This window comes from Eulemur rufifrons, chromosome 2 (assembly GCF_041146395.1).
Source record: "Eulemur rufifrons isolate Redbay chromosome 2, OSU_ERuf_1, whole genome shotgun sequence".
Lineage (NCBI taxonomy): Eukaryota > Metazoa > Chordata > Mammalia > Primates > Lemuridae > Eulemur > Eulemur rufifrons.
In genome coordinates this window covers 35502602-35516114 of record NC_090984.1, presented here as the reverse complement: position 1 = coordinate 35516114, position 13513 = coordinate 35502602, and the positions used below count along the sequence as shown (strand labels likewise).

General features: G+C 44.2%; 1 protein-coding gene across 1 annotated transcript in view; it reads right to left on the bottom strand.

The window, feature by feature from the left end:
- Positions 1-13513, bottom strand: part of MYO1E (myosin IE) — a 192919-nt gene that overhangs the window by 34923 nt on the left and 144483 nt on the right. The window contains exons 18-20 of the mRNA XM_069483352.1: positions 11407-11505; positions 3986-4130; positions 80-194 (exon numbers count right to left, since the gene is read on the bottom strand). Of these exons, the coding sequence (XP_069339453.1) occupies positions 80-194; positions 3986-4130; positions 11407-11505 (359 nt within the window). The remainder of the gene's footprint in view (positions 1-79; positions 195-3985; positions 4131-11406; positions 11506-13513) is intronic.

Sequence of the window (13513 nt, the reverse complement as noted above, 5' to 3'; positions counted from 1 at the left end):
AATGGAACTCGTGACTTCATTTAAGCTCAGACTTACTCTAGAGATTTGCTAAACGAATGAATCAAAATTACTGAAATACCTTCTTCTCTCATTTGCACGTATTTCTTCCGGGCCACGAATTTCCTCCATGATTTCTGTATCACTCGAGCATATCCGTCATACTTTCTCTCTCTCATCTCTTCTAGAAGAAATAGCTGTGCATGTGGAGAACACAAGTGTGAGCCAATCCACACAGCCTGAACATCGCTTTTCCTGCTGTTCTTTCAAGGACACTCAGTTTAGTCAAGGACACGCAGAGAAGCAGCTTCTCAGATTCATGAATACACAGGCAAAATGATCCCCATGGCATGCTGTTTATTATCACTACCTAATTTGCATCTGTACATTTTTTCTTTTAATGAAAAACCATGGGCAATAGCTGGATCTGAGTGTATTGAGTTGGGCCTTAATCATGGTCTCTGCCCTGCCTTGCTCACAGTCTCTGAGAATGAAACGAGTGATTGAACATTTGTCCACTTGGTTCCCACCCCCTGCTCCACAGAGGACAGTAGGGGGCTGGGTGGAAGGAGCTGGGAGGCGCTGCTGTGGTGTGGGGGTGGCACTGCGGCATGCAGCCTCTCCGTGGAGTTTTCTGGCTTCTGCAGAAGCAGAGCTTGTGTTGCCGTGGAAAGAGGGCTGCCCTACTTTCACTTCCACGGAAGGATAGACTTCTTGCCTCGTGGGATTCTCCAAGGAGTCCCGGAGCACAGGATAACAACCGCAGCGACTGGAGCAGGACCTGAGATGCGCTAGTTAGGACTCACTTCACTAAGGAGGGCGGGGGGTGGGGGGAGGGGCAATTTTAACAACAGCACTGACGGCTGCACCTCACCCAGCCGGGTTTGGAATAACGAGGAAACAGGCAGGTAGCTGCAGTGTACTGAGAGCCCGCCCTGGGTCAGCAGCCTTTCCAGCTGATTTCCGTACAGCACTGCATGCAACACCTCAACAACGACACGAGCCACATACGTCTGTTATCTCCATTTTACAGATGGGAATACTGCAGCTAAGACTGGGTGCAGCTGGAAGTGAACCCAGGTCTTTCAGGCTCGGCCAGGCTCCTCCTCGTTTTGACACACAAGTCTTTCTCTGTAATGTGCATTTGATCAACTTGTAAAACGGTAGGAAACTTTCCCATCCACCTTGGAAGTGGTTTACATGACTCTCTAGGAAAAAAAATAAAATGGACCAATAAAAACCCAAAGTAAAAATGATGAACAGTCACTGCAAAAATGTTGCAGAAGTAAACAAGTGAATGTGGTTTGAAGACAGCTGGGCTTGATTTGTTGTCTCTGTTTGTCCGAGCGTATGCTTAGGAGCCAGACCTGGCCCCTCCTGCCACCCAACTCTCCTCCTTCTCACAGCCCCAGCTGTGCAGAAACAACGTTTCAAACTCCAGATACCAAGAGAGGGCTCCTTAAATCCCCAGCCTTCAGTGCCACATGTGATAGGCATAAGGAGCAGATTTCTAACCCCAAAATGGAATACAAGGTTTAGCAACTGAACAGAATGTTTAAAATCTGAGCCAGGCAGGATGGCTCGTGCCTGTAATCCCAGCACTTTGGGAGGCTGAGGTGGGAGGATCACTTGAGGCCAGGAGTTTGAGACCAGCCTGGGCAACATAGTGAGACCCTGTCTCTACAAAAAAATAAAAAGATAAATTAGCCATGTGTGGTGGTGCACGCCTGTAGTCCCAGCTACTCGGGAGGCTGAGTAGGGAGGATTGCTAGAGTCCTAGAGTTTGAGGCTGCAGTGAGCTGTGATCGCACCAATGCACTCCAGCCTGGGCGACAGAGCAAGACCCTCTCTAAAAATGAATAAATAAAATAAAATAAAATAAAATCGGAGCCCTGCGGTCTCCTGTTGTAAGAATATTCATTGATGTTTCTTATCTTGTGTGTTGGGCTTCTGAGTAAGTCTTGTTTCCTTCTTCTTTCCCAGAACTATTTTGGGAGTGTCACAGAAAATACACCGTGACTCAGAGAAAGGACAAGGAGGCAAACAGTTCCCAGCTTCCTATGGATAATTCCAAAGATTTGCTGAGCTTTAGATGTCTTTCCAAAAGCCCAGGAGGTTAAAAATCAGGGAGGTTCAAGAAAAAAGAACAAAAAGCCAAAAAACATGGATACATATACCACAAAACAAAAATAAGCCCCTTGGTGTGCAATGTCTGATATAGGTTCTTAAAGCAAATAGGTGATTTCGTCTACTCAACATATTTACTATAAAAGTTAAGGCAAAATCACAAGGTAGATTTTAAAAATCAACTTTTGTAAAGGTATTTGTATGTCAGGGCTCGATGTGGGTGGATGAGGTTGGGGGGCAGGGGAGAGCATGGAGGTGACGGGGTGTGTGTGTGTGTGCGTGTGTGTTTGCATGTGTGCACGTGTTCATGTGTGCACGTGTGTAGGAAGATGGAGGAAAGGAGAGTCAGATGATGGTAATAAAGCAATTGAGAAGAAGGCAAAGAAAAGAAAAACCAAAAATAAATCTTGATTTTAGATATAAACCCCCAAAGCTCAACTGAATCAGAAAAAAAAGCATTAAAATTTTTGAGGTTGTTTTCATTATATATGAAAACTTAGCAAGTGGAAAAGTAAAAGCGGGCATAAAACAGCCGAGGGGGTTCTGCACTGTACTGGTGAATCGCTCCATCCCGTTTTAGAAAGAACAGGAACTGTTCTGTGGGTTGCTTAATGGCGAATGACACAACATTTTCATTTTATATTTGGAAATGAAATTCCTGTGAGGCTACAAATAACTCAAAGTGGAAAAACGCTACCACAAACGGGTTCTATGTGTGCTGCTTATTTATTTAATAATCGTTACGGTTCACAAAGCCATTCAGTGACAGCCACTATCTGCAGTCCCAGGCTGATGCTACGAGGCAGAGCAGTCACTCGGGCCGGTCTTAGAGGACAAGAAACTAACTTGGAGACCAGGATTTGCCAAAAGTCAAGTGTTTCCATTTTTACCGACACTGTGAGTTCCCATATTATTTCCCCTTGGTCTGGTGACTAATTTTGCAAAGCTCACCACTGACTCTTGAAATGGAACTTTGTGATGGTTAGGGAACCTCGCGAGACGAAGATGCTGAACCTCCGCTCCAACGATTTCACCAACTTAAAAAGTTACATCTTTATCCCACAGTCCTGGGGGTACCTGGGCAGAGGAGCTGGAGGGCTTAGCTGAATTCCTGCTCAAACACAATTTCCTACGGACCCACCCTCGTTACACTCATTGAGACCACACCCTCAACAGCAGAGATAAGAAGTTTCTCCGAATTAATCTGTGGAGGTCTAAGAAGTCTGTGAATTGTAAAACCCGCTCATGTGAATGCCTTACTGGCAAGTGTTTGTGTTCTATAAGCCCGGAGACTTCCCCTCCCACCTCTTCTCACCCTCAAAGTCCTTTCCAGGCGCCCTCATGGTCTTCAAGGTACGATCCTAGGAATTCCCACCCGGGAACTCTGCTCCCCCTTCAAGGAGGAGACCTAAGCTGTGTGTAACAGGTTTGGCGTCACCTAGATGAGGATGTAGATTTACCCAAGCCTCCTTTGGGTGACAAAGAAGTCCCTTTTTAGCTTAGGCACTCGAAATAACTTTTGAGCACTCTCTGTACCAGGCTCTGGGTATATAAAGGCAGACAAAACAGAGAGTCCCTGCCCTCAGAAAGATCCCCGTGTGCAAGGGAGAGAGACAGCAAGTGAGAAAAGAAACCACCCTGTGATGACCCCTTTCACACCTGCAGGAAATGGAGAGGGGGTGGTGACAGGCTACGAGGGTACAGGGGTGTGGGGCAGGACCCCCTTGGACTGGGAGGGAAGAGAAGGCTTCATTGAGGAGATGACATTTAAGGCATGAAGCAAAGGATGAGAGAAGAAGCCAGCCGGGCGGTGGGGCACCGCAGGGAGGGGACCGAGGAGAGAAGCCGGCTGAGCACTCACAGATTCGGGGGCTTTGATGAACACTTTGCTCCTCCCCAGCTGGAACTGGTCGCTATCCATGTTGACGGACTGCAGCAGGTGCAGCACGCCTTGCTTCTCGTCCCCTCGCCACGAGGGCCAGGTGGCTTTGGTCAGGATGGCATACCTGTGGGGACACAAGGGAGAGGAGGGTCAGACTCAGATGGACCAACTGGGCTTTCTTTTTTTGGTACATGTATATATATGTTTTCTTTTTATTTCAAAATATTAAGGGGTACAAATGTTTTAGGTTACATGGATCGTTTTTGAATGCTTGAGTCCTGGCTATAGGTGTGCCTGTCACCTAAATAGTGTTCATGGTACCCATTAGGTTGGTTTATTCCCCTCCCCATCTCTCCCCTGCACCCCCCTGGCTGTTTTCCAATGAGTTTCACTTCCTCTGTGCACCCCTGGGCTTTCTGCTGGGGCGAGGCAGTGGGAGCTCTGTCCCGGAGGCACCCGATGCTGCTGGGGTCCTGCTGGGCTCTTGCTGGGGTGCTGCCTGTCCCTTTACACCGTTCAAAGGCTTAGGTGTGGACCTTGAGGACTGGAACAATCCTCCAAGTCCAGGATGCCCATCCCAGAGCGGCCTCCCGCTCCGTTCCTTTCCCGCCACTTCCATGTTAACGCCCTGGTGAAAATCTGCTTTCCCTTCCTAGCACCATCTAAAAATAGCATTGCGGAAGGTCACCAGTGACGCTCTTTAGGCAAAATCCGATGGTCTTTTTTCAATCATAATCTCCCCTGATTTCTTTAGAGCATCTAACAATGAATGCAGAGTTTCATAAAGCTCCCTATAAGCAGCTGTTATTATTACTGTGCATCGACTTTCATCTTTGAAATTCTGTGCATCTTGAGTCACATGGCCCTTATGGTACAGTCCCTGGTGGTTCTCCTACCTCATCTCTTCTACTCTCCCCTGGCTCTCTGTGTTCCTTGGGGGATGGCCGCTTCTCCACACACACTAACCTCCTTCCCTGCTCACAGCCTTTGCTCACGCTGTTCCCTCAACCTCGTATGCTGTTCTCCAAACTTTGCTTGGCTGGCTTCTGCTCAGGGTGACTCACCTTCAGTGACACTTCCAGACGGACCTTCTGGGACCACCCAATCAAACACTGCTCTCCTGTTACCTTCTCTTATAGCAAATAATATTTTTTCTTTAGAGCATGTATCACAATTTGTAATTATATTCATGTTTGTGTTTATTTGGTTAATTTATGCCTCCCCCACGAGGATAAGAGCTCCACGAGAGTGGACGCCACATCCACATGGTTCATGCTGTACATCCAGCATCTGAAACGATGCCGGGCACACAGCGGTAATAACTAACATTTGTGGAGTGCTCTCTCTGCAGCTGGTGCTACAATTGGTGCTTTAGATATAGGATCCCATTTTATCCTTACGACAACTTGCTCAGGTTGGCTTTCCAGTTTTCAGAGTAGGAGGCAGAGGCAAATAGAGATTTGCCCAAGGCTACATAGCTAGAGAGTGTCAGAGCTGGGATTTGAACACATATCTGTCTCTGCAATCATGGCACTGCTTCATAAGCTATGAACTGGCTTGTATGTATTAATAAATAATTCCTTTAAAGATCATACAGTCTACTGCACATGCCTATGTTAGAAACCTTATTACGCCAGAGGCTGATATAATGGAGGAGAGAGAAGTATATTGCAGATGTCAAATAGGGAAGAGACATCAGAGAAGGAGTGTGTGGGTGTGAAGCTGGAGGGCGTGGCCCATGTGCACACACATCTAGGGCACACGGAATAGGGACCCAGGCCTCGAGAGAAGCCAGGGCCCTACTTTGTTCCCAGAACTACTATCAGGATTAGACTGGCTTATGGCGGTACAGGGCTCCCCTCCGGCCAGCTGGTTGGGACTCAGCTGATTCTAGGAGCCCTCTCTGCTCCCCGACACCCCCAAATCCACACCTTGCCTAGCAACATCATAAATTTCCTGGAGAAGTAAATCCTAATTAGAGATAAAAAGCTTAAATATAAAAATGCCTAGCTGAAGCCACATGTTAGTATGACTAAATTTCATATGTGGTATAAATGAAGTTAAATAAATTAAGCCACATATAAATGACTGACCGCAGAGCCTTTCTAGATGTGATTGGGGGAGTTGGTGAACACATAGGAAGGTACTGGTCATCTAACTGGACAAGGGAGAAAAGTTCACAGAGGGTAGGAGTGAGAAAGAAAAGACTAGATCTTCCAGGTGACAGGTTTCTAAAAGCGCAATTTTGCCTGGCTTGATCTAATCAAAATTATAAACCCAAATACCTTTATTGTGCAACTGCAGATAGGTCTCTATTGTAATTCACATTTTTTCCCTATAAAAACAAAGCTGCATTTCTCTCATTTGATTTTTTTTATAGTAAGGAACTTTCCAGACTTTTCTCTCCCTTATCCTGACAGGCCCTGCAGCAATGAGGGAACACATGGGCTTTGCCAGTGCTTCCTTTGCTCCCAGGAAGCCTGATGCATCCTCACCCCACCCTTCGGGATCCCGCTGGAGAGGCCGGGACACAATTCTAGATCAGTGCTCTCCCTTTAAGTACAACCCATTCACTCTGATCTTTTTCCAGGATAGCCTGGGGTGGGAACAGGTTGCACAAGGCAACGGTGCCACTGCCCAGTTGGTGCCCATGATAATTTTGGAGAGACAGTGGTAATAGCTAACACTCCTTTCATCAGGCATTTTCAGTTTAAAACTCAAATATGCCAATATTTCCTCTCAAAGCCTTTGTGCTGCCTGTTCTCTTCTGCCTAGAATTCTCTTCCCTGCCCTTAGACTCGTAGGTTCCCTGTTATCTCCTAATTGCTGATCCAATGTTTCCTTCTCCAAGGAAACGCAGCTCAGACCCCAGGGACTCGCTGCTGCTGGCACTGGGCATTAAGTATGTTTCTGACCTCCAAGCACATAAAGATCCTGGCAGCCAGTGGGATACTCTACCACTCCACGTCCCTGGGCTTCCTGTTCTCTCTCCTCTCTTGGCTGTGGTACGAAATGCCTTTCCTGGCAAGGCACCCCTTCACCACACCCACATTCTGAGAGGCTGAGTCAAGGTCAAAGGAAGAGAATGCTTGTGAGGAAGTTCGAATTGTGCCACAAGATAAACTTTGCAAATCTCTTATGTTTCCACCCCATTTTTCTTGCTGAGGATCAGAATCCGTATTTGGGCTTATTTCTCCCAACTGCAGTAAGAAACACACGTTGTCTAGCCCAGAGAGGTGTTTTCTGGAGAATTTAAAGATATTTTCCAAGACTCAACGTGGCTGCCATTTCTAACAGTTTTTTAACACTTTTTGAAGGCATGAAAGTTGTAGTGGGAAGATGGCAAAAGAGGGTTCTTCCTACTATTGCTTAAAGTAGTGCAGGATTTACTTCGAGAGCACATGGCTCAGAGGTGGAGGAATTTAGCATCTTTTGATTTTTGTTCTCCAATAAATACTCAGTCAAGAGGGATGGTTGTGATAAATACAATATAAAGGATTTTCCAGAGAGGAAATGAACACACACTAAACACACAAACTACTTTCTAAGCCACCACTGTGCTCTAGGAGTGTCTGAGTCATTGCTCTGTTTAGGCCTGTGAGCTTCCTTTCTAAGGAGGCTGTATAATACATGCATGTGTGGATAGTTGTGCTGGGTATTAATATATCCTTTCCCTTCAGGTTTTTACTTTCTGTTTCCCACTTGGCAGCCACTGGGTGGACACCTAGAAAGAAAACTTATAAACACAGTCTTTCCTCTCAGCCTTGGAGAGAATAAAGGGATGAGATGGTTCAATTACATACAGGGCAACACAGAATGAGACAGTGGCAGACTTTGGAAGAATTCTGCCCGGCCAAGATCCCAGACTCATATACCTTATGGAAAATGGTATTGTCTCTGGAGAAATATTCCCTGCCGATGGACATATCTGGACTTCAAGTCACTTTTGAGTGGACTGCTTCAATAACAGTCTGAAATACAGTGTGGGGGACTGAAAATGTATTTTTTATTTAAAAATAAATTTCTTTCCAAACTTTATTTTGAGTCTCCTCCCGGTATTCTCAAACCAAGAGAAATATGACAATAAAAAAAGCCCACTTTTTTACACGATAAGGCTATTGGTCTTTTCTGAAAGGAAAAGTCCACAGCGGGAGAGCTAAGAAGAGAGGCACTCAAGGACAGAATCACTTCAACGACAGTTCCTCAACATAAGGGGCATAACAGATTTCATTAAATGCCTACTCAGTGTGAAACACAGCATGAAGTACCGTGCACGCAATCGTGAGCTGGCACGGTACTCGGAAAGTTCTGGATAATCAAAGAGGTCATTTCACAGCTCCTTGAAGGAGCTGTTGCAAACAAGCATCACAGCCTGCTCGGGGCCCCTTAGATCCTAAAAGGATTGCATGAACTTCCTGCTCTCCCTCGACCTCACAACTCACAGCATTGTGGATGGAAGTCTGGTTGGATTTTTAAATAGTGTAGGAAAGAAGGAGGTCTTTCAGAATTAGTTTCTTAAAAAAAAAAAAAAAGATTAAATTTTAAAAAGGTCTGATCAATTCTTATTTTTCTACCTTTTTTTTTTTTTTTTTTTAGACAGGGTCTCACTTTTACCGGGGCTGGAGTGCAATGGTACAATCACAGCTCAATGTAACCTTAAACTCCTGGATTCAAGTGATCCTCCTGCCTCAGCTTCCCCAGTAGCTGGGACTATAGGTGTGCACCACCATTCCTGGATAGTTTTTCTTATTTTTTTGTAGACATAGGCACTCACTATGTTGACCAGGCTGGTATTAAACTCCTGCCCTCAAGTAATCCTCCTGTCTCGACTGCCCAAAATGCTGGGATTATACAGGCGTGTGCCACCACACTCAGCCACAGTTTTTAATAGTAATGCCCATTAGAGAGAATTTGCAAATATTAAATAGGAGACTTTATGTACATGAAAAATAGTGAAGGAGGATAAAATTGCAAAATGCTTTGGAACTGCTGGAGGGCAAGCCTTTCTAAATTAAAGAAATATAGAGGAAATACTTTTTCATTCACTATTTCTTGTATTTGAATTTTTTCCTCTTAATTAAAAAAGGGTATTTCTCCCTTCCCCCCAAAAAAGTAAGTTTTGCAGAAAACTTTAAGCCAGTGGTTCTCAGCTGGCTGTGCCTCCCGGAGAACATTAGGCAATATCTGGATATACTTTTCAGTGTCACAATTTGGTGGGGAGGGTGCACTTGCTGGCACTTGCTGCGTGGAGGCCAAGAAGGCTGCTATATACCCTACAACACACAGGACAGCCCCTCACAGCAAAGGATCATCCAGCCTGTAATATCAATCATTGAGGTCGAGAAACCCTGTTCTAAGCTAGTGTTACACTGATCTGTTTAAGGAAGATCAAAATCTTATAATTAACATCTCAGTTGTTTGTCAGCAAATGGATGATGCTATAGTGATGCAAAAGCTCTACAAATTAATTTTGTCAACTTCCTAAATACTTCTTTCATATAGTTTTACTTACACTAGAGTTGTACTGGCCCCTTCGATTCAGAGAAGAATGAGGGTGAATTTTATTCCTCGTCTAACTCACCTACAAAAGTATTGGGAAACGAATGTGTGGGGACTGAGTTAAGGAGGCTTTATTGTATGGAATGATTGGCCCTTTTTTAAAACCTCTAAATGGTGGGTCAGCTGTCCTAATCTCATGGCACAAGAAACAGTGGCCCTAAAGGAAGAATTCTTATTACAAGTTTTGGATTGCAGATGGGCACAGTGGCTCACACCTGTACTGGGGAGGCTGAAGTGGGAGGATCGCGTGAGCGCAGGAGTTCAAGGCTGCAGTGAGCTAGGATCACGCCACTGCACTCCAGCCTGGGCGACAGAGCGAGACCCAGTCTCTAAAAAAATGTACTCGATTTCAAAGACAGCAATTAACCTCTTCAGTTTGCTAGTTCTTTGTTACAGAAAATTTGAATTAAAAAAAATCCTTACATCCTGCCAGGATGTCACATACCAGGAAGACATAATTGTTTTCTGATTAAAACGCTAAATTTAGCTTCCTTCTTCTTTTACTTCTCCTTTTTTCTTTTCTAATTTTTTAGCTTTCCTCTTTCTTAAAGGAAATGAACTAGATGTGGAAAATACAGTGGAACTCCATGGAATCATTAGAGAAGTTAGAGTGATGTCATGTTTTAAGGACACTAAATTTTATCCTTTTCAAAAACAACACAAAAGGAGAACAATGTAAGTATAGGTCCTGCCAAATACATTTTACAGGAAATACAAAAATCAGTTTAAATTTATACATGGGTTGTCTAAAAAAATTTGAGGTTAAATATTTTAAGCTTATTTTCTTAAGTGGGTCAAATATTTTCCTGAAATTGTCTTCATACTGTTAATTTGCTCAGTCAAGCTTAACCTCAGCCCTCCTGTGTCACAGTTAGCATGAATTCCTGAACTTATGCGTTGCACTAAACAGACAGCCTACTGAACACTTGTGGCCACTGGTTTATTATACAATAAATAATGGTAAAACAAATTCTTCTACAACTCAATAATAAAAAGATAAAATGCCCAATTAAAAAATGGGCAAAGGATGTGAACAGACATTTCTCCAAAGAGGAAATACAAATGGCTAATATCAGATGCTCAATATCAGCTGCCATCTGGGAACTGCAAATCCAAATCACAATGAGACACTGCTTCACATCCACTGGGATGGTGAGATAACAGCTTATGTTGGCAAGGATTGGGATAAATTAGAACCCTCCGATGCTGCTGATGGGAATGGAAAATGGTGCAGCCACTTCAGAAAACAATCTGGCAGCTCCTCAAAAAGGCTAAACATAGAGTTACCACAGGACCCAGCAATTCCATTTTTAGATAGATACCCACAAGAAATGAAACCATATGAACACACAAAGCTTGTACACAAATTTCCATAGCAGCACTATTCCCAACATCCAAAGAGTGACAACAACTGATGCCTCTCAACGGACGAATGAACAAGTAAAGTGTGGTATGTGCACATCACGGGATATTCTGCGACAAGTAGGGACGCAGTGCAGACATGTAACAATGTACAGTGAAAAGCCAGTCACAAAGGACACACACATGATTCTATTTATATGAAAAGCCCAGCACAGGCAAATCTATACAGACAGAAAGTGGATTAGTGACTGCCTAGGGCAGGGGGCTGGGGAGAATCTGGGCCCGAGAGCAAAGGGGACCAAGACTTCTTTTCAGAGTAAAAAATGTTCTAAAATTAATTGTGGTGATGGATGCACAACTCTATGAATGTGTGAAAAGCCACTGAATTGTAGACTTGAAGGGGGTGAACTACATGGTGTGTGGATTATAACTTGATAAACCTGTTTAATAAAAAAGGTCGAGAGTCACCATGTCATTACCTCTGCAGGAATTTTTGGAAGACACGCCGATAGGCATAGCCAGCTCTTCTCACGCGAATGTTTTCCTTCAGACCCAGATATTCTACTTGATGCTTTACCCTGCAAAGGAGAGAATGGGGCCTCGGTATTATCGGGTAATCCTTTTGCCTAAAATTCTTACCAATAATTCCTCCCCTCCCGAGCCCTCAATTCCAGGCTGCAGAGAAACGTGAAAAAGACTATGATTTATAATGTTCACACAGTGAGCTGACCTCTCAGATTACATAAGGCTAATTTTAAAATATTTTATTGAAACACAGCAATTACACAACAGGGTATCACATATCTCTTTCAGAGAGTAATAGCAAAACAAAAACCCATATACCTATCACCCAGATTATGAACAAAGATATTGATTTTTTTAAAAGGCTAAAGGAAAGAACGTTTAACTTTCAACTTAAATGATGCTAGAGTTGCTTTTTTTATTGAACTTAAATTTAATATTGATTCTAGACTTAATGGGACCACACTTTCAGGCTTTTCTAATACAAGTTAAGAAAGGGTGTAGAAAACTATTAATTTCAAATGTCTATGCTAAAAATGGTCTAAAAATATATCTCCATGGTAGTTTTAGTTGGTTTTTGAACACTAGCAAACATGAAGTATTTTGGAAAATGGTTACAGAGAACTATTAGATTGATGTTCTTGCACGTAAAGATTTTCATATTAGAAAAACAGCCCCATGCCCTACACCTTAGAGACATCGGTTTGGTTGCCTGGCGGGGCTGGGGCAGAGCAGGGACACGTACATGGTGAAGACCCACCCCTTGCTGAGAAGCACAGTGTCCCGGACGCTGAGCGACAGATCCTGAACACTCGACTCTGATCGTCCACTCTGGGGAGATAAACAGGGCCTGGGCTGTGTACTGTACCGGCAGGCTGAATACAGACACTTAGAAACATGATATTTGTGGAAAATTAGAAATAAAAAGTAAACTCTCTCTCTGACTTGAAGACGGGATGTGAAAAATGTGCTGCATTAGGAAGGCAGCCCCTCACGCTCCCCATTCGGTATGTTCTGGGTTATCTGCGCTAATGATGGGTTCCAAACAATGGGCTTTCCCTGATCTGCTGTGCAGAAAAGGCAATTAGTAGCATCCTCGTTACAGTTTCATGCAGGTTCTCGACAGCTGTCTGCCCAGCAAGGCTCTCCTAGAAACCATCATGTCCCACTAAGCCTCATACTTGCTGATGTCTCTGTGCCAGTCACACCTGGTCTCTACGCAAGGTGCTGGGGAAACCAAAAAAGGACAGTGCTACGATTCCTCCTGGAACCCACGCAGACAACACAAGGGTTCCAGCGCCAGATGTCTGGAATACCCCTGGCTCTGCCATCATGCAACTTCTCTGTGCCTCAGTTTCCTCTCCTGTAAAATGGAGTTGGTGACATATATGCTAAATTTCTAGGTGGGTACCTTCCATCTAAAGCACTTACTTCCTGGCATGAGTGATATAAACATGTTAGTATTCTAATATGTTTCCAGGTACAATAAGCAAATCAAGGCAAGGAAATAGTAAAGAAAATGCATTTTCACAGCAGGAGGATTCTCAGCAGCAGTGCTGTGTGCCTGGGCCTGGAAAGATGAGTTGAATCCAGCAGGTGCAGTGGAGAAGAAGCAGAGGGCACCAGGAAAGCAAAGGCACAGGGATGGGAAAGGCCAGGGGTGCAGGGTGGCAGGGTGACAAAGGAAGCTCGGAGAGGGGTGCAGCCTTGACTGTGATGGGGGGGTGAGGTCACACAGTGAGGGCTGTTTGAAAGTCCCCAGTCTGATGGGTTGTACTAGAGCCAACATCCAGAAATGGTGATTCCTTCAACCTTCAAGATAATTACCTCTTGAAAAACCTTTATATGAGAGAGTGAATATTCAATATTCACATTTGCCAGGAAAAGCCAGAGAGAGAGAGACAGAGAGATAAAATAATCATTCAGGAAAATAATTAATCTTCCTTTCTCCCATCCTCCAAATCTAAAACCCACCACTGGCCTTTTCTCTAGTAAGAAAAATACACATGAGGTTGCCCATTTCAGGTATTTGCTTATTTTAAAGTACTTTTCATAAACACTGGC